Raw genomic sequence first — 18,576 nt, 5'->3', positions numbered from 1 at the left:
ATTTGCAGCCTGTCATAAAAATATATCATTTGTTCCCATTCCCTTCATCAAACCTACAAAAATTGCCAAAGGTAACATTTTTATATAGCTCCAAATCACAACAACAGTCGCCTGGAGGTGCTTTATATTGTAAGGTAGACCACACAAAAATACATACAATAATAATACATGAATAAAGTATAATTGTTGGTATTTTTGCACCAACAAGGTGATTCGCAAAGCGCTATTAGCGAAAAACCTGGCATATCTCAGCGAGTATGGAGTTGTAAATCAAATTGTCATCAGTGTGTAGAGAGGAGGAGGCATGGTATTTTTATGGTGACAATAGTCCCAACCACACTTCCAATGAAGTAAAAGCAAACCTGGATTAAAAAAAAACCCCTCACATGCCAATGTGGGTGGCCACCGGACCAGCTACGGGGCTGCAGCTGGAGGTGCGGGCGGCCCCAGGAACCACCTCGTCACCGGCGCCGCTGGATGCGCGGGCGACCGCCAGAGTGGACACTTCCCCGTCCGGGCCGATTCCCTCGCCTGCTCAGCGGACTGGGGAGTAGGTTCGGCCGGATGGCCCCCCGGCCTCAGGCGGGCGATGGGGATGCCGCTGCATGTGAGATGGACTCATCTACAGTCATGCCTCGCCAGATTAAAAATGTACTCTTCTTGTGTTGTTGGTGATGTGGAGAGCTGCAGCCGTTGAATGTACTGTTACAGCAGCCGTGTGATTATTGTGAGAATAAAAGATGCTGCGAAGCATGAAAATGCAGCCGTGGTGGTTTGGTTATCAAGGTTTTTTGGGGGGGGTTTTATTTAAAGATTTTTCTTCAAAAAAGGCAGGAGAACCAGTAAACAAGTTAAAACAAGTACTGTTGAGAAACTATAATATAACTGGTGAAAATATGTAAACAACTTAACAACCAAAGCGTCTAAATCGCGTCACGTGACAGCACAACGCCTAAACACAAGAGGGGGGAGGGGAAGCAAAGTGCGCCTGCTCTGCGCTGACACAGGAGCGAGTCCGGCGACCTGGCTGTTTCATCTTTGCCGAAAGCACAGCACTGCAAACAAGAGCAAAACTTAAAGTAAAGAATCCATCTCACCAGGCTAGTATCGATCCGATGCCGACTTGGTATCGATACAGTCGATATTTGGATCGATCCGCCCACCACTAGCGTGCATAGCCGATATCCTGTCTCGTGAAAATCTGGTTTAATACCAGGAAAATTGTTTCCATCTTGAATTTAAAACATTTTAAAACCCCGTCAGGATGCTCAGTAGAAATCATGATAAGGGTGACTGTTTCTGCTTGACGGTAGAAGAAAAGCTGGTTTCTTGTTCTCGGAGAGCCTAACAGGAGTGTACAGAGGCTGTGTGGACCCTAATAGGTCGGGGCCCTTTGTGTGGGAATCGCTGTGAAAGTGGAGTTCTTGGAGGCAGGCAGCACCAAACCCCAGAGACCAGAGGAAAGTGAAGCTCGAAAAGGCCCGAAGGCTTATATTTGTTACGGCCGTTTATAATTCAGAAACGAAGTGCGGTTTGACAGCTGATGTGGGCATGTCTATATAACGGAGACTACTTTACGCAAGCGGTGAGACTTAAATACTTGGTGGTTTATCAGTTAAGGTTATTATCGGTCAAACGCGTGCTGGTTAGCCAGGAAGTACCTTTTCAGAATAAAGGCTTGTCCGAAAAAGTATTTAGTTTTAAAGTTGCATAGGTGTCCTTGCTGTATAAAAATCAGAGTATAACGTCTAAAATGATCAACAGTAGTAAAAAAATAACTGTAGATGCTAAGATTTGGTGTAAAATGTAATGTTTTTTGTTTAGTTTCTGCTGTTTTTATTATTATTTATTTATTTTTCTAATTTTCTTCAAACTGGTTAAAAAACACGACACAATACAGAATTTAAACAGTTTGCATTAATAGTTAATATAAGATTCACTAGCTGTAATGGACCACTTCATACTTTAGGTTTAAAGCCATTTTCATAACGATGTCATGTTTTAATATGTGAGTATGATTTTATTTAGAAGGGTGGACTGTGACCTTTTGCGTATATCCGGTAGATTTACGCTTGTTTTACCTTCGCGCATGGTCGGGGACTTGTGTAAATGTCGGACTTCGGGTGCCGTGTAATCTGACTGCACACTTCAGCCGTCGAGTTTGTGTGAGGAAACATTGGTAAGGAGCCCGGTAGCGGGGTGCTGTTTATCATTGCTGCAAAACAACTGTCGCATGCTCAGCATGGGAGGGGGAAGGGGAGTGTTCCTACTGTTAGCTTACACACACACTGATGAGGGAAGCTAGCTTCTGCCCCAGTTGCGAAGTAATAAGTGACAGCTTGAAATAACTAAAGCAATTAGTCCGTGAAGGCAACACTGGTTTACTAGTTTATGCAGAGACGTGCTCACATCTTACAATTACATGGTTCTCAAGTAAAGGCAGTGGGCTAGTGACAAGTTTATATTACTGCAAAAATTGAAGCCCTGTGACAAATTAGGGGAAAACACATCCCAAGTTGCATGATATTGCAATATCAAGCAGTAACTTCTAACAAGTTGTCTTAAATATTTTCAGGCAAAGGAATAAAGCTGGAGCTGGAAGACGGTGACCCGCCCCAGACCTCCAGGATGGAGGCAGTGCTGCCAGAGGTCCATCTAACAAACACAGGAGAAACCAGTAAGGCTGTGTGATGTAATAACTTGTGCTCTGGATTATCAGATGGAAAAACATGCCCATTCCAAGGAAGAAATGGATAAAACCTCTCGGACGCAGCTTTACAGTTTACAGGAGAGCATAGTTAATGGGTGATATTTTGTTCCAATGGCGTGTGTAGCAAAAACTTAAATTAATAAGTTAATGGTGTCAAATGCTTTGATATGCTTCTCCTTCAAAAAATGGACTAACTGGGCCACACGGCTTAATCGCTCAGTTGAGGTGTTGATTTAATCCCTCAGTCACAGGTGTATAAAATCCAGCAGCAAAATCCATCCAATCATGCAGTCTGCCTTTGCAAACATTTGTGAAAGACTGGGTTATTCTCAAGAGCTTAGTACTATAATAGGACTGCACTGTTGCAGAAAGTCTGTTCATGAACTTGGTCCTCTCCTAAATATTCCAAGATCAGCTGTAAGTGGTTTTATTGCAAGCAGAAGTATTTAGTAACTCAGCCTTGAAGTGTCAGAGCATGCACTCTTGCAGAGCAGGATGACAGAGTGCTAAAGTACACAATGTGAAAAAGTCATTGCCAAGCTAGGCTGACTAAGTAACTGCAGAGTTTCAAAGGTCCTCTGGCATTAACATCAGGACAAAAAGTGTGCATCAGGAGCTTTGTGGTTCTCCTGTGGTTGGTGATATGAGGCTTCAAATTCAAAATTCAAATTCAAATTTTATTTGTCACGTACACAGTCATACACAGTACGATATGTAGTGAAATGCTTGGACAACTGCTCGTGACCTAAAGAGAACAAAAAAGGAAAAGGCTATGAATAAGATAGGAAATAAATATGAAAAATTAAAAAGGGTAAATTTAACTAGGAAGGAATAAAATATAAATTAAGGTTAAAAATGAAATAACTGTACAACACAAATTAGAATGAAGGGTAAATTTAACTGGGAAGAATAAGATAAAATATATAAATTAAAGTTGAAAATAAAATAACTGTACAACAAAATACACAATACACAATATAGAACTATATAAGAATGTATGAAGAAATCTAAATCTAAATAAATATATACACAATAACAGCAGCTGTACAAGTATTAACCGGAAATGAAGAAGATAGTGACCAGTGTTGTGCAAAAAAACAATGTGTGCAAAAACAATGTCCAGAAAGTCCAGTGTGTGTGTAAGAACCATATGTGTGGGTCAGTACTGTGTGGTGGTGTGATTGAGAGACCGTATCGCCTGCGGGAAGAAGCTCCTCCTCAGTCTCTCTGTGTTGGTCTTCAGGGAGCGGAATCGCTTTCCTGACCTCAACAGAGAGAACAGTCTGTTGTTGGGATGGCTGAGGTCCTTCACGATCTTCCTGGCCTTGGTCCAGCACCGCCTGCTGTAGATTGAGTGCAGGTCAGGGAGCTCGGAGCGGATGGTGCGCTCAGCTGACCGCACAACCCTCTGTAGAGCTCGTCTGTCCTGCATGGTGCTGTTCCCAAACCAGGTTAAGATGTTTCCCGCCAGGATGCTCTCTATGGTGCACGAGTAAAAGTTCCTGAGCACCTTGGAGGGCAGTTGGAAGTCTCTCAAGCGTCTGAGGTGGTAGAGACGCTGTCGGGCCTTTTTCACCACGGTGTTGATGTGACAGGACCATGACAGGTCCTGCGTGATGTGAACTCCGAGGTATTTGAAGCTGTCCACTCTCTCCACTGGGCACTCGTTGATGACGGGGGTCTGGTAGTTCCTCTCCTGCTTAGTGCTGAAGTCCACTATCAGCTCCTTTGTCTTACTGACGTTTAGAAGGAGGTTGTTCCTCTGGCACCAGTTCTCCAGATTCCTAATCTCCTTCAGGTAGGCCGTCTCGTTGTTATCAGAGATCAGGCCCACCACGACGGTGTCGTCAGCAAACTTGATGATGGTGGTGGAGCTGGTAGTGGCCACACAGTCATATGTGTACAAAGAGTACAGCAGGGGGCTCAGAACACACCCCTGGGGGGCTCCAGTGCTGAGAGTGGTGGAGGCTGAGACATGTCCGCCCATCCTTACTGCCTGTGGTCTGCCAGTTAGGAAGTTGGAGATCCACTGACACATAGATGAGCTGAGTCCCAGATGCTCCAGCTTGGTGGTGAGTGTGGAGGGAATTATGGTGTTAAATGCAGAGCTGTAGTCTATGAAGAGCATTTTAACATAATTCCCCCTTCTAGTGTCCAAGTGAGTGAGTGATGTGTGGAGGAGATGAGAGATGGCATCGTCTGTGGAACGATTTGGACGGTAAGCGAACTGTAGTGGGTCCAGTGTGTCTGGTAGTGAAGAAATGATGAAGTCTCTGACCAGGCGTTCAAAGCACTTCATCACTACTGAGGTGAGGGCTACAGGGCGATAGTCATTGAGAGAAGCAGGGTGGGGTTTCTTCGGGACAGGAACAATGATGGACTCTTTGAAGCATGTGGGGATCACCGACTGAGATAAAGAGATGTTGAATATCTCAGTGAACACAGGAGCTAGCTGGTATGCGCAGTCTCTTAGGATACGACCTGGGATGCCGTCTGGTCCTGCTGCTTTCCTGGTGTTCACTCTCTTGAAGGCTCTCCTTACTTCATGCTCGGAGATGACGAGCACGTTTCCGGTGCTGGCAGTATCTTCCTGTCTGCAGCCGTTAGCGCCGCTAACACTAGCATTGTTGGAGACCTTAGCTGCAGCCTCGAAGCGAGCATAGAAAGTGTTCAGTTCGTCTGCCAGAGTCACGGCCGCGTTCGTCATACCGGTTGTTGGTGCTTTATAGTCCGTTATTGTCCTTAGTCCCCGCCACAGGCTCCTAGAGTCACTCTGTTGGAGTTGTGACTCTAGTTTCCTCCCGTAGCGCTGCTTCGCCTCTTTCACCGCCCTCCGCACGTTATATGACGCGGCTTTGTACGGGTCCATGTCCCCCGTCATGAGTCCCGTGTTGTAGGCAGCGGTGCGGGATCTCAGAGCGTCGCGGATGGTTTTATCCACCCACGGCTTCTGGTTGGGAAACGTTGTGATAGTCTTTGTCTCCACGGTATCATCCGCTAGTTTCCCGATGAATCCCACAACCGCTTCCGTAAACACGTTGACGTCATCGTCGGAGCTGTTTCTGAACATGCCCCAGTCTGCGTCATCGAGTGCGTCCTGTAACGCGGCCACCGATTGATCCGTCCAGCGCGCGACCTTCCTCTGAACCGGAACTTCCTGTTTCAGCCTTTGTTTGTATTTTGGCATGAGGAAGATGGCGGCGTGATCAGATTTGCCAAACGGGGGGCGGGATTGTGCCTTGTAGCCGTCCTTGACCGTAGTGTAGCAGTGGTCCAGTGTCCTTTCACCCCTGGTGGGGCAGGTGATGTGTTGATAAAAGTTCGGCGCTGCGCGTTTGAGGTTGGCGCTATTAAAGTCCCCCGTCACAATAAGCGCAGCGTCCCGGTGTTGTGTCTGGTGCTGTGTGAGTGCCTCATGCAGCTCGCATAAGGCGGTGACCGTGTCCGCTTGTGGTGGAATATAAACGGCACTTACAATGACCGATGCAAATTCCCGAGGTAGATAAAAAGGACGACACATGATGGACAGTAGTTCCAGATTGCATCAGACAGAGTGGTGTAACGTATTCACTGGACTCTAGGACTGCAACAGCAAGTCAGACTTTCTAATTCCAACATCAGCATTTGACCTCATAAGTGCTCTGCTGGATCAGCAGGGCAAAAAGTCTCACACACACTCAATCTTGTAGCAAGTCTTCCCAGAACAGTAGAAGCTGCTATAGATGCAAAGGGTCACCAGATTCATCTTAAAGCCTACGGATTTAGAATGCAGAACTGTGCTGGTAAAAAAACTCAAACTCAAAATTGGCGTCATCTTCATCCTTGAATGAGTCAGTGACAGATCCAGTTTGGGGGACTTGATGATTATCACAAGGATTAACATTTTGAAGTTTTTGGGTCATGAATGGCAGCCTTACTCACTAACTAGGCAGTCAGACGCTGCCCATCTTTGAACTCAGCCTTAACTGTAATCTCAGCTACATGCATGTAAAACTATCTTGTTGAGAGAAAGTTCTGACAGACCATCACACATACACAAGCACCAGCCAACCTTATTCCTGCTGTAGCTGTTGCCTCCAGGGCAACTATAACCTAGCCAGATACTATAACCTAATGGAAAATCCTGAAAATCACGGCAAACCGTGCCGAGTTGATCTGAGTAGGTAGTCAAGGAAAAGGGGGGTTAAGAGATACTCCTATGGTGCAGCCATTACCAGCAAGAAAACATCTCAGTCTCCACCTGTCCGTTTATCCTCCAGGTCTCGGTTCCCTAATGTGCAAGCGGGAGAGGTCACGCTTCGATACGTCACTGGGTCTCTTGACCCGGAAGTTTGCAGAGCTCCTGAGGTGCTCCGCCGATGGGGTTTTGGATTTAAACGTAGTGTGTCGGGAACTTGGCGCCTCTAAGAGGCGCATCTATGATATCACAAACGTCCTTGAAGGGATCCAGCTCATCAAAAAGAAGTCTAAAAACCACATCCAGTGGTGGTAAGTATAAACTGGGCCAGTAAGTAACAAACATAGACCCATTTTATGCATAAATGTATACAGTGGCTTGCAAAAGTATTCGGCCCCCTAGAACTTTCCCACATTTTGTCACATTACAGCCACAAACATGAATCAATTTTATTGGAATTCCACGTGAAAGACCAAAACAAAGTGGTGCACACGTGAGAAGTGGAACGAAAATCATTCATGATTCCAAACATGTTTTACAAATAAATAACTGAAAAGTGGGGTGTGTGTAATTATTCAGCCCCCTTTGGTCTGAGTGCAGTAAGTTGCCCATAGACATTGCCTGATGAGTGCTAATGACTAAATAGAGTGCACCTGTGTGTAATCGAATACTTTTGCAAGCCACTGTATTTAGTAGGGCAAGGGGGCTTTTTTTCTGCTCCTAATGCTCAGACACATTGGATAACTTGAGTGTTGCTTGTTTCGCTGTTGACCTGGGTGTTTTTGAATGCTTGTGCACAGGGGCGGACAACTGAATGAAGACTATCAGCCTGTGCTAAAGGCTCTTGGCGAGGAGGAGAGGAAGCTGGACGAGCTGATCCAAAGCTGTACGGAGCAGATTCATGAGCTGTGTGAGGACTGCCACAGTCACAGATATCCTTTGTCTGTTCAGCTTCATTTCACTCTTTATTGTCACCCAGGAAATACTCTGAAGGCAGGTTTAATGGGTAAAACTGCTAGGATAAAAATATTAGTGTTTGCCGTTAAAGTAACAGCACCAGGAGCCCTGAGTTGTTCTCAAAGTCTCAGTATGTCTGCCTTTCAAACTGCATTGACTTCATGAGACATGCAGGTGGCACTAGAGGTACATTTCTTTCTTTGTAAACTGTCAACATTTAATAATGGCTGACCAGAGACAGTCTTTACTGTAGTGGTGTGTGTGCTGTTGGCATAAAGGAGGAAAAGTTTATTTGTTCCAATCAAGGAAAAATACTAGCTTTCAAAGAGCAAACAATACCTGGAATTAATTATCACTAATGTTTCAGAACGCACCTGCCTTGTGGTTAATAAAAAGCAGTGGTTGTCTGGTGATTGTGTTGAATTTTTTATTTATCTTTTCAAATCAAATTTGATGGCCGATTCCAAGTAGTTGCAGCAACCAGCTGGTCCACAACGCCCGCTTTCAATTACAGGGTGGTTGGTTGCCTGGTGGGAGGGCAGTTTGTCTCCCAGCAATCGTGGAATGGCTCAGACCAACTGCAGGTTTGAAAATAACTGCCATCCAATTCATAACCGCAGACGGACTGATTGCACTGTGCCTGCGTTAAAGAGCGTGCCGGTCATTTTGTAGTTAAATCCCACCTGCAGCAGCTCTGTCATATTTGTTGGGAATGCCTGTTTTACATCAGTGACATTTTGGCCAGTAGTTAATGTGAGTTTTGATGTTTGTAGTTGGCAACAAATGTGTGAATTTTGCCACTTGATCACATTTGATTGATGTATTATCACAAATGTATTGTATTTAATTGCCGGCTTGGCTAAAAGTGGGATAAATCTGCCTCTCCTGTGGCAGGGGGAAAAACACCTTCCTAATGGGTCAATAGTGTTTGTTTGTTTTTGTTTTTTTGGTGTTTGTTTTATGAATTGTGGCTCATATTGGTGTAAAGAAAACAGGTCTACCTTGTGATAAAGAAACTGTTGCAGTGTGAGCATGCGGTGTCCTGCAGTCGTACAGTTATGATTTGAAAAGCTGACACGATGTAGGTGAAACCACACTGCTGGTGCGACACGTGCATGAGTTTTGGAGTCCGCTGAACTCTAAGCTCCAGCGGCACACAAACACCAGTCTGTTGTTTTTATTGTCTTCCTTGACTTTGTGGCTCACATACGCCTATTTGACTTACAAGGATATCTATAGGATTCCCGCTCTGAAAGATCAGACTGTGATCGTGATCAAAGCCCCCACAGAGACTCAACTCGTAGTGCCACACCCAGACGAGGTACATGTCAGTCGGACAAGGTGTAAGATTATTAGTCATTTCTGTTCTCTAGTGGAACTGCTGCTGTTTTTGAGTCGTTAATCATAAATCCACGTGTCTGCTTTCTCAATGCTCAGAGCCTGCAGATCCACCTCAGCAGCACTCAGGGACCCATTGATGTGTTCATGTGCTCCGATGAGCCCCTCCCCATCGAAGCTACAGGTTATTCGGCTGCTGACGAGGGCAGTGGAAGTCATTTAAATGACAGCGACTCCATGCTCGATTTGCCCTTCGCGGCCTTCGCTCAGTCTTCCAGAGGTGAGTCTTGTGTTTGAGCATCCTGTCGCTCTGGTGCCACAGAGGACAAGGAAACGACGTATCACCGTAACCGCGTTGCTGTCACAGGAGCCTTGAACAGTACTATGCCCAGCTCCAACTCTGTTTTGAGATTTTTGGGTGATTTGATCACTTTCTTCCTCACCGGTGTCTCCTCATTCACACTCCCGTGTCATTCCAGAAAACGCTAACAGCAGTTGTGGAATTGATAATCTCTCCAAGCTTCAGCCTGAGCCGACACAGCAGCGCTCTCCTATGCCCTCCACTCTCACCTCCCCCCAGCCCCCCTCTGAGTGCAGTTTTGTTGCTCTCAGTCCCCCTGTGGCCTTCTCTCACAATGAGGAGGGCTGCGTTGTGAGCGTGGCTGACGGGGAGGGCATCACTGACCTCTTCTCCTCTGTCGACTTGGACCAGTTGCCTCAGGATATTCCGCTTCTCTGAACAGATGTGAAGGAATTAATGGAATTTCCATGTAAATGGGATATGAACAGGATCCAATAAACTAGTTGAAGGAGCCAAACTAGTGAAGGAGCCTTCCATGTAATTCCATTGCCATCCAGGCCTCTTTTCTTCTCTTTTGGACGAGCTGACACGCGTTCTGAGGCATGTTTCTGTTTTGAGGCCTTTTTGACAGCTCTTCTCCACAATGTCAGTATTTCAGTGTCAACAAAAAGGACTGATTTGAACCCAGAGCTTTGTCAGTTACAGGGACACTGTGAACTGGTCTGGAGAGGTGACGTACACCAAAGGTTTAGAAGTCTGTCCAAAGTCATTCATTAGACTCTTGCTGCTTGTTTTGGAGCTCTGTGATGACAAACAGCTGCAGATGGCATTCGTACACAACTGTTTGATGAACATTGTTGTGCTTTATTACTGATTCACTCGACTTGTTGGAGATACTAATGCAGATTTGTGTCTTATTAGTTACAGCTGGTCTTGTATCATCTTGCAGTGATGCGTTTAAAGCAAACCTGTCCATTATTTGGCATTCTCCCATCCAGGTTTTTCGTTTCAGATACCTTAAGTCAGGAGGATTTATCGGTCCAAGCACGTGCTCTCATTGCCCTCAGATTTATCGTATTGCATCGAGGTCATTTGAATCGTCTCGATGTGCATTTTAAGACTGAGTTTGCGGCTCAGCGTGACGGAATAAAGATTTAGGCTATGAAGCCGTTTGTGATGACATAACAAAGTAACAGGTGAATGTTGATTGGTTAGGCTATGACCAATGACTGTTAAGGTTTACTGATGTGTTGGAACAGTGCATTACTCTGTGCTACTTAAACTGAACGCCTCATAGCACAGTGTGCTATAAGCCCGTGTTGGCTTTTCTCAGGGTTCCAGTAGCTTTTACACCTGGTGCAATTTCATAAGTTAAAGGCTGATTCATACACAGTATTTACCAGAGCCCCACTGATGTAGGATGACTAAGACCTAAACTGATATCCGGCAATTTAAAAATCCGACACATAAGCAGCAATATTTAGCATAACCACATTTCCATAAGATTTGGCTCATGTAGTTTAAAAGCACTCTAACTGGAGGTGCTCAGATCAGCTGCTTGTTGTCTGTGGTGTAACAAACAGGTGTTGCTTACTGAGAAGTCACAGAGGAGTGATCTCTGAACTAAAAGTTTGCAACATCAACACTCAAAATATGCTCTACAGCCATGTCTTCTTTCCACTTTTCAACTTTAATGCGCCATTAGAAATGCTGATATCGGCTGATATCTGTCGGGCTCTGGTATTTACAATGTTTTCCAGAGTTTGACGTGTACGAGAGCTTTGCTTTAATATTGATCGCCAGTTTAAAATGACACTAATTATGATGGCAGACATTTCAGCAGGTCACTTTCTCAGGTACCGCTGCGGCCTGTTTGCGCTCTCTTAGCTGTTAAGAGGAGCAGGATTGTCTGATGATGACACGCTGAACCACTAAAAGCACAGAGGAGAGGCTCTACCATTTAAAGCCCGTTCTTGTTTACGGAACATTTTAAATTGTGCCTTTTTCACGGCGCACACTTCAGCGAGGTTGTGTTCGGCGCCACTAAAAACAAACATGTTGCATTCGGGTGAACTGTTTTGTCATCGTTCTTGGAGAATGAAAGGGCTTCTGCTGATGAAAGGACTGTAACACTAAACCCTTTTCATGCTCACTTGAGCATCTCTCATGAATGCTCACCAGAATTCTTGTCATTTGTTGTCAGTATCAAACTAGGACAGCGCCCGGCTCGAGTGGCTCAACTGCTGTATTTACGAGGCATTGAACGGCTAACCACTGTTGGCACTCAGATCTGGTGTTCTGTAATCCACAGAGTGGGCTAGTCTCTTCACAATGTGTGTTATGTTTGCTTGGCAGAGTCGGGAGGCTGTGAAAGGAAAAACTGTTTTCTGTGTTTTTAACAATTCGACACTAAGATCAAATCTAAAGCTTCAGGTTTTTCCCCTCATGTTATTTTTACTGTTGTTCACGTATTCGCATCAGTTTTGTGTTCAGTTAGATTCATTCTCACTTGAGAGCCTCTTTTTTACCACTGATTCTGTCCCCCTAATGCTGCTTTGTAGCCAGAAGACCTCTGCTGAGGGTCATTTCTGTTAAATATTGTATCAAAACTTGAATAAATTTGAGCTCATTTACTTATTAATTCCCAAGTCTATTCTGTTTTCTCTTATTTTTAAATTACATTTTGCTTTTCAGTGAGTCCACGTTAAATTACTCTCATTATGCTTTTCCTTATATTCAGACAGCACTGAATGTTAAAGTTTAAGAGTTTTTCCAACTCGTGGCTCTCTATGATGTCACTGAGAGTGGATCACAACTGCTGTCCAGAGTTTCTGTTTATAAGGGTCAGAAGAAGACAGTTTTAATACAGGCAGCCAGTATAAGTAGAAGACACACAGGTCTGAATCGTGCAAAGCTACTGAGATTAAAAAGAGCTTTAAATGAACATTGGATCCTCTAATGCAGGGGTGTCCAACTCCAGGCCTCAAGGGCCGGTGTCCTGCAAGTTTTAGATCTCACCCTGGGTCAACACACCTGAATCAAATGATTAGTTCATTATCAGGCCTCTGGAGAACTTCAAGACATGTTGAGAAGGAAATTTAGCCATTTAAATCAGCTGTGTGGATCAAGGACACATCTATAACCTGCAGGACACCAGCACTTGAGGCCTGGAGTTGGACGCTCCTGCTCTAATGCCTGTTAAATGTTTTCAGACTAGTTGATTTAAGTGGTATTGTAAGCCTTAAATCAATTAGATCATGTAACACTGACCTATGAATCATTAAAGTGTGTGTGTGGGGGAGGAAAAATAAGCGCCAACTCAAGAGATGAGCTGGTGTTGTCTCCACATAACGGACAACTTAGCAAAGGACCAGTTTGAAATTGTATCATTTGGCACTTTGTTACAAGCAGCTTGTAAAAAAAAAAAAAAAAAAACGCTCACAATTAGTTCCTATTTAATGAGCCAATGGCATAAAATAGTATTTTTGTGCCAACAAGCTGATTCCCAAAGATTTACTAGGTCAAAAACAACTTGACACAGGACCTGAGAGATGGATCTGGCCCTTCAGTTGATTCAATCTACTGTTCCCTTCTTAAGAAAGGGAAGAGAAAAGACTGAGATATGGCAAATTGCAGAACACATTACAAATTACAAGACTGAAAATGGGTGGCAACAGTTCGAATGAAATGAAAAACAATTTTGAAATATTTGTTTCAAATCAATTTGTACGGACTGTCAGGAGAGAGGTAAAACGGTGGAGGCTCGGTTATAGTTTGGCTTGCATCTCAGACAGCGGTGTTTGAGATCTTGTCCAACTACTGTTGGATTGTGATCCAGCATTCAGTGTCATCGGGGAAGCATTTGGTTTGCGTTGCGTGCACTAAAAACATGCCTCGAGTGGAAAAGACACAAACAAACCACAATTGTACCTGATCAGACAGGGACTGGCCTCCCCACAGCCAGGACCTCAGCATTATTGAAACAATATGGGATCATCAACAAGAGGCAACACCCAAAGAAGAGCTTTGACTGTCCTTCAAGAAGCCTGGAGAGCTGTCCCCGACTACTTAAAAACAATATAAGAAAGTGTGCTTAAGTAAAGCTTATTAAACACTGAAGGCTTCAAATTTGTGGTTGTTAAATTTTCACTATATTGGAAAATTATTTTAACAATAATTTTAAGTGTGCTGGGTATTAAAAGGTAAAAGGGTAAGCTTTCAGAAGATGGATCTTGTTTTGATGAGCCAGCTCTCCCACATGCTGATACAATCCTTTAAAGTTTACACAAAAAGCACTTTTTCAAGTTTTCCTCTGTGAATTATCAGAAAGCAGAAAAAAGATCCAAGGCCCCAAGGCTTGTTTCTGTTACTCTGCACTACAGACAATCAACTGGGAGAGCTTTGCTTTTGAAACTGATATATCCACGTTAGCGATGTTCAAAGTTGGTCATGGAGAAAAATGTTCTAAAAATGTGCTTTTGGCTCAAGGTTGTGACGTGTGGGAAGTTCAACAGAGTTGAAACTTTATATTGATGTGGTCAGTTAGGTAGCAGAGGGGGGTGTTAATCAGTTTCAGCTGCTTTGGTGTTAATGAAATTAACAACAGGTGCATTACAAGGGCAACAATGAGACACTGCAAATACAGGATTCACAGGTCAAGGCCACTGACATTATTCCCCACGTCATCTGTTCTCACTGTATTTTCACTAGTTTTGCACTTAGCTTGGGTCGGTGTCGCTACGGGTAGCATGAGGTAATACTTGGACCCTACACACGTTGGACAGGTAATACAAATCCTCCAGGATGGCATATCAGTATGCACCACTGCCAGAAGCTTTGCTGTGTCTCCCAGCACAGTCTCAAGAGCATGGAGGAGATTCCAGGAGAGCTGGACAGGGTCGTAGATGGTCCTTAACCCATCAGCAGGCCTTGTATCTGCTCCTTTGAGTAAGGAGGAACAGGTCGAGCACTGCCAGAGGTGCAAAATGACCTCATGAGGGGGGCCTGAGGACTCTCTAATGGGGCTTGTGCTCACTGCCCAGCACAGAATTGGCATTTGCCATAGAATACAAGAATTAGCAGGTCCACCACTGGCGCTCTGTGCTTGTCACAGGTGAGAGCAGGTTCACCCTGACCACATGTGACAGACATGGACGGGTGGGGAGAATCCATCTTTCTGTCATTTCTTTCAGCAGTGTATTTTCTTTTAAATCCATGCAGTTGAGCACTTCTAAATGTTTCCACAGTGTGGGGAGATCAGCTGTTTTGCTTTGGTACAGTCCCAGTGTGTGCTTTTAAGATCCCAAACTACGCACCAGGATGAAGCAGCTTGACGTTACCTGCTACACAACAACAGTCATGTTCTGTGCTTCTGTTTAGTGTTCATGCTGTTTAATAGCAGTAACAAAGCTTCAGTTTTCTTTAACCATCCTAATTGCCGTGTAACCCCCAGTGCAGTGCACTAGTGGGATCTCTCTGCCACTAGGAGGCACTGAGATCCCACAGAATCCTTCAATTACATTTTCACAAGCTTGTGTTGTTTTCAAACTGTGCCATAAAGTGTTGCCCATCTGAGAAGCGGCTTGTATAAATTGAAGTGGGAACGGGGTTGCGATGATATAACGTGGCGCCTTGCTGGTCACGTTAAATCTAAATAGCGGAAGGAAAGTTTTAGTCATCCTTTACGGAAAAAATCAGCAGGAACAGGCTCTGTGTCAAACTGAACACCCACGTGCTCTGTTTTGTTTCAGCCGCAAACATCACCTCCCTGAGCTGTCGGAGCTATATTTATTCCCCGTGCCCACTTGTGCAAGGACCAGGCGCCTGCTGACATGACGATGTGACAGTTTGTCATCTCATTCAAGTGAAGTCGCCAAGATCGCCCCAGGCTACTTATCAGACATGTAATCTGAATCAGTTTTGGAGGCATTAGCGGCTTCAGAGGAGCCAGGAGAGCGGGGTTAAAATGCAGGTTTGACTGACATCATTGACTCTGCTGATCAGATTACCATATCCTTAGGCCGCTTACTGGATATGAAAGGAGAGACTGGTAATTACATTGAATGTATTTGCCCGACTTTCATGGTTGGAGGAAGGAGAACATGTTAGTGAGACTGAAACATTGCTCCACAGCTGAAATCCTCTGTGGCACATTGGTAGATGTGGGTGTTATTGTCAGATGATCGCTGATTAAATCAGGGTTCTTTAAAAAAAAAAAGTGATCTAAAATCTTCTAAAGCTCAGTTTAAAAAAAGAAGTGCCTCTGATGTTCCTCTTTATTTATACAGAAGCACCCGCACCTTGTAAACTTTTGTTCTTCTTTTCCCGTCCCTACTTCTCTTTGTCTGAGCCACAGCATCTTAGAAAAACACATCATCGCCCTCGACATGATGATGTAATCCGTCAGGTGCCTACAGCCTTCGAGCCTGACTATAGATGGCAGTGTGGTACCTTAAAAACCCCTCATGAACCCTGTCAACCCAGTTCCCCACAAACAGTGGCACACTCACACAGAGTTCATGAAGTCACTGGATCACTGCTATTATTGATTCATGTGTGCTTCTCTTGTTGTTTCTTCTTCTTTTTTTTTGCTCTTCTCTGTGTCGCTTAAGATTTGCACATCGGAGGAAGGGGGGGAAAGTGAATATTGAATTGGGTCATATTGAATTAGGTCCGACGTCAACCACCTTCCCATCTCAAGAGGGCTCACTTAAAGTTCAGTCGATACAACTGTCAATCGGGCGATCAATCATTCTGTGAGGTTTCTTTTATTTATTTTTTTTAAGTGCTTTTCCTTGTTGGCTGCAAGTACATGATGTGTGGTGGCTTTGAAGGTTTTGAAGCACTGGACAAAACACACAGATGGCTTGGCTTAAAGTGTGACATAGGACTAAGTCATCATCACTTAAGGCTCACTCCCTCAGGGAAGGGGGTTTTAGGAGTGACTCGAGGCATGTGACGCTGCAGGTTGGTAGGCTTGCCCAGCTGTTCCTTCCCTTTACCCCCTGAAAATGCAGCACTTGTTTCTGCGCTATGCTCTCTTCAGCCAGGCGGTTGTTTTGACTGCTGTAATGCACTGAGGCTGAGAGAGAGAGAGAGAGTGAAAAATAAGAGAGGGTTAAAGAGGGAGCATGAAAACCAGGAGAGAGATGGAGCGAGCGTACTATTCGTCTCTCATTGGCGGGGGAGAGTACGGCGTCTTTTTGCGTAGCGCCGCCCCAGCCAATCGACGACTTGTGCAGTATTTTTGGGTTTATGAATGAAATGAATAGTGAGAAAGCAGGACGGGAGTAGTTTGATTCATCACCCGTAAGCTCGGGTTGCGCGGCGTAGACCGAAGACACAGGTGCGCTTGTTTTGCTACGCACGTGGCCTCAGAGGGCCTCTAGGCGCGGACAGAGAGATCAGTGGGCGGCAGCGATGCAGCAGCACATGCAAAAAGCACTTGCAGGCACACCTTTATCCATCTTTGTTATCTCACAAAGAAGTAAGTGCAGTTTAAACAGTGCATACACGCGTCAAAGCCTGATCAGTGCAGGTGGACCAGCCCGAGGCAGAATTGGCTGTTTACCTTCTTCCTGTTTTCTCTGCACACACTTGTTGTCACAGTCCAGCACAGTTTCATTCATGTAAAGAGTGACTGAAAGGGCAGCACGCTAAACTCTGTTAGTGGGTTTATAAGCTCAGCTGCTGGTGGAGTTCGTCCAGAGGTCAGGAGATGTTGAGTCACTGTGTTTTTACTCCATAATAACATGATTTGCACTCCTTTGGCTCTCAGTTCCTTCAGAGGTCGACAACGTCAAGGTGTTTGGGTATTAATCAGCTGGACTCAAATGTCCCTTTCCTCAAAATGTTTCTTGACAAAATAAAATGTTCACCTCTACCCTACAGATACAGCAGTGACTGCCGTCTTTATGGCGAAAAGAGTTAAAAATGTATGAAGAAACAAGCTGTTGTTTAAACAGTCCACATATGGAAACCCCCACACACCCAAAGAACCAAAAAGAGACTGTTCAGTTACATATTTTCCTTCTTATCAAACCATTTCATCCTCTTATTTCAACCCTCTCAAGCAGAGATGTCAAACTCTTTTCACAATGCCAGGTTACACACATGGTTTGTACCAGCAAAACTTCAGTTTCTCAGTGTACAGAAATTTAATTACAGGTTTAATAAATCAGAAATCTTCATTTTAAAAAAAGACATGTATTCAATATATGAAAAATATCTGAAATATATGAAAACACAGTTAAATTTGTGTCCTCCTTCATATTTTCCCATTAGGCTGTATTGGAGACTTCGCTGGGCCGATTCTGGTCCCCGGGCCTTATGTTTGAGACCTCTGCTCTAAGAGTAATTTAGACCATATGAACCAAATGATTCGTTCATTTCATGAGTAATGGGAATAAATGGGCTATGGAACATTTTCACATCCATGTATTTTAAAGTGTTTTAAGTGACACACTCTCTGTCCCAAAATTCTCCTGCCACATGGAGGGCGACACTGCACGAGTCAACCAATAAATGACAGCTCAAGTTCGGAGGTGTAGTTCACTAAGTTTACTAAAAAGAAAAAAAATCAGCGTGACTTGAAACTTAATTTAAATCTGAACTAACGGGTTGAGTCAGAGACAGACAGAAATGCATGGCTTGTTTACCTTTTCTCAGCAGAGTTTATGTGCGTTTGAAATGAGTGCTGTATATGACTGTCTCATTTGGAAATCGTGAACACCCACAATGTTCGGTAAACCCAATAACTTTTAATGACTAGATTCAACAACCACGATTGTGAGATCTTTAATACCATTTTAAACACCCCCAAAAATATATCATTACGAGCAGCTTCTTTGGTTTCTATTATATTTGGAATATGTGAGCACTAGTAAAAAGCCATATATTGGATTATTATGGACTGGAGCTCAAATGTGACAGGGGCGCCAGTAGGGTTGGGCAATTGGACGAATATATCGACTATTGACGATAGGCTGAGCCCATTGGTGATTTATTCATTTGCCCATGAGTAAGTTTGCTAATAGTGATGGAGCTAATAGAAGCAATCCACAGGAAAACATAATAGCGCTGTTTTAACAGCAC

General features: G+C 44.2%; 2 protein-coding genes across 3 annotated transcripts in view; both read left to right on the top strand.

Moving 5' to 3' along the window:
• Positions 1-18,576, top strand: part of LOC147304678 (zinc finger MYM-type protein 1-like) — a 302,003-nt gene that overhangs the window by 54,745 nt on the left and 228,682 nt on the right. The window lies entirely within an intron of this gene.
• On the top strand, positions 967-12,124 carry e2f3 (E2F transcription factor 3). 2 transcript variants are annotated; one of them, XM_086281316.1, is made up of 7 exons: positions 967-1,100; positions 2,576-2,677; positions 6,970-7,198; positions 7,688-7,822; positions 9,054-9,165; positions 9,282-9,462; positions 9,662-12,124. In XM_086281316.1, exons 2-7 carry the CDS (start codon positions 2,629-2,631, stop codon positions 9,919-9,921), a joined length of 966 nt encoding a protein of 321 aa, XP_086137442.1. In that variant the 5' UTR covers positions 967-1,100; positions 2,576-2,628; the 3' UTR covers positions 9,922-12,124. The 2 variants fall into 2 exon arrangements, with proteins under 2 accessions (XP_086137442.1, XP_086137441.1); XM_086281315.1 differs by lacking the exon at positions 967-1,100 and adding an exon at positions 2,033-2,179.

This window comes from Aulonocara sp. 'chitande type north' Nkhata Bay, linkage group LG22 (genome assembly GCF_057382095.1).
Source record: "Aulonocara sp. 'chitande type north' Nkhata Bay isolate Kocher_YH1m ecotype deep benthic linkage group LG22, A_spYH_male_GT1.1, whole genome shotgun sequence".
In the NCBI taxonomy this organism is placed as follows: domain Eukaryota; kingdom Metazoa; phylum Chordata; class Actinopteri; order Cichliformes; family Cichlidae; genus Aulonocara; species Aulonocara sp. 'chitande type north' Nkhata Bay.
The sequence above is the reverse complement of the archived record's forward strand: the minus strand, read 5'-3'. Positions and strand labels throughout refer to the sequence as shown.

Coding starts and splice junctions, on each gene's coding strand:
- e2f3 (XM_086281316.1), top strand. CDS start 2,629: ATGGAGGCAGTGCTGCCAGAGGTCCATCTAACAAACACAGGAGAAACC. Junction 7,199..7,687: donor AAAAACCACATCCAGTGGTG/GTAAGTATAAAC, acceptor GCTTGTGCACAG/GGGCGGACAACTGAATGAAG. Junction 9,166..9,281: donor TAGTGCCACACCCAGACGAG/GTACATGTCAGT, acceptor CTCAATGCTCAG/AGCCTGCAGATCCACCTCAG.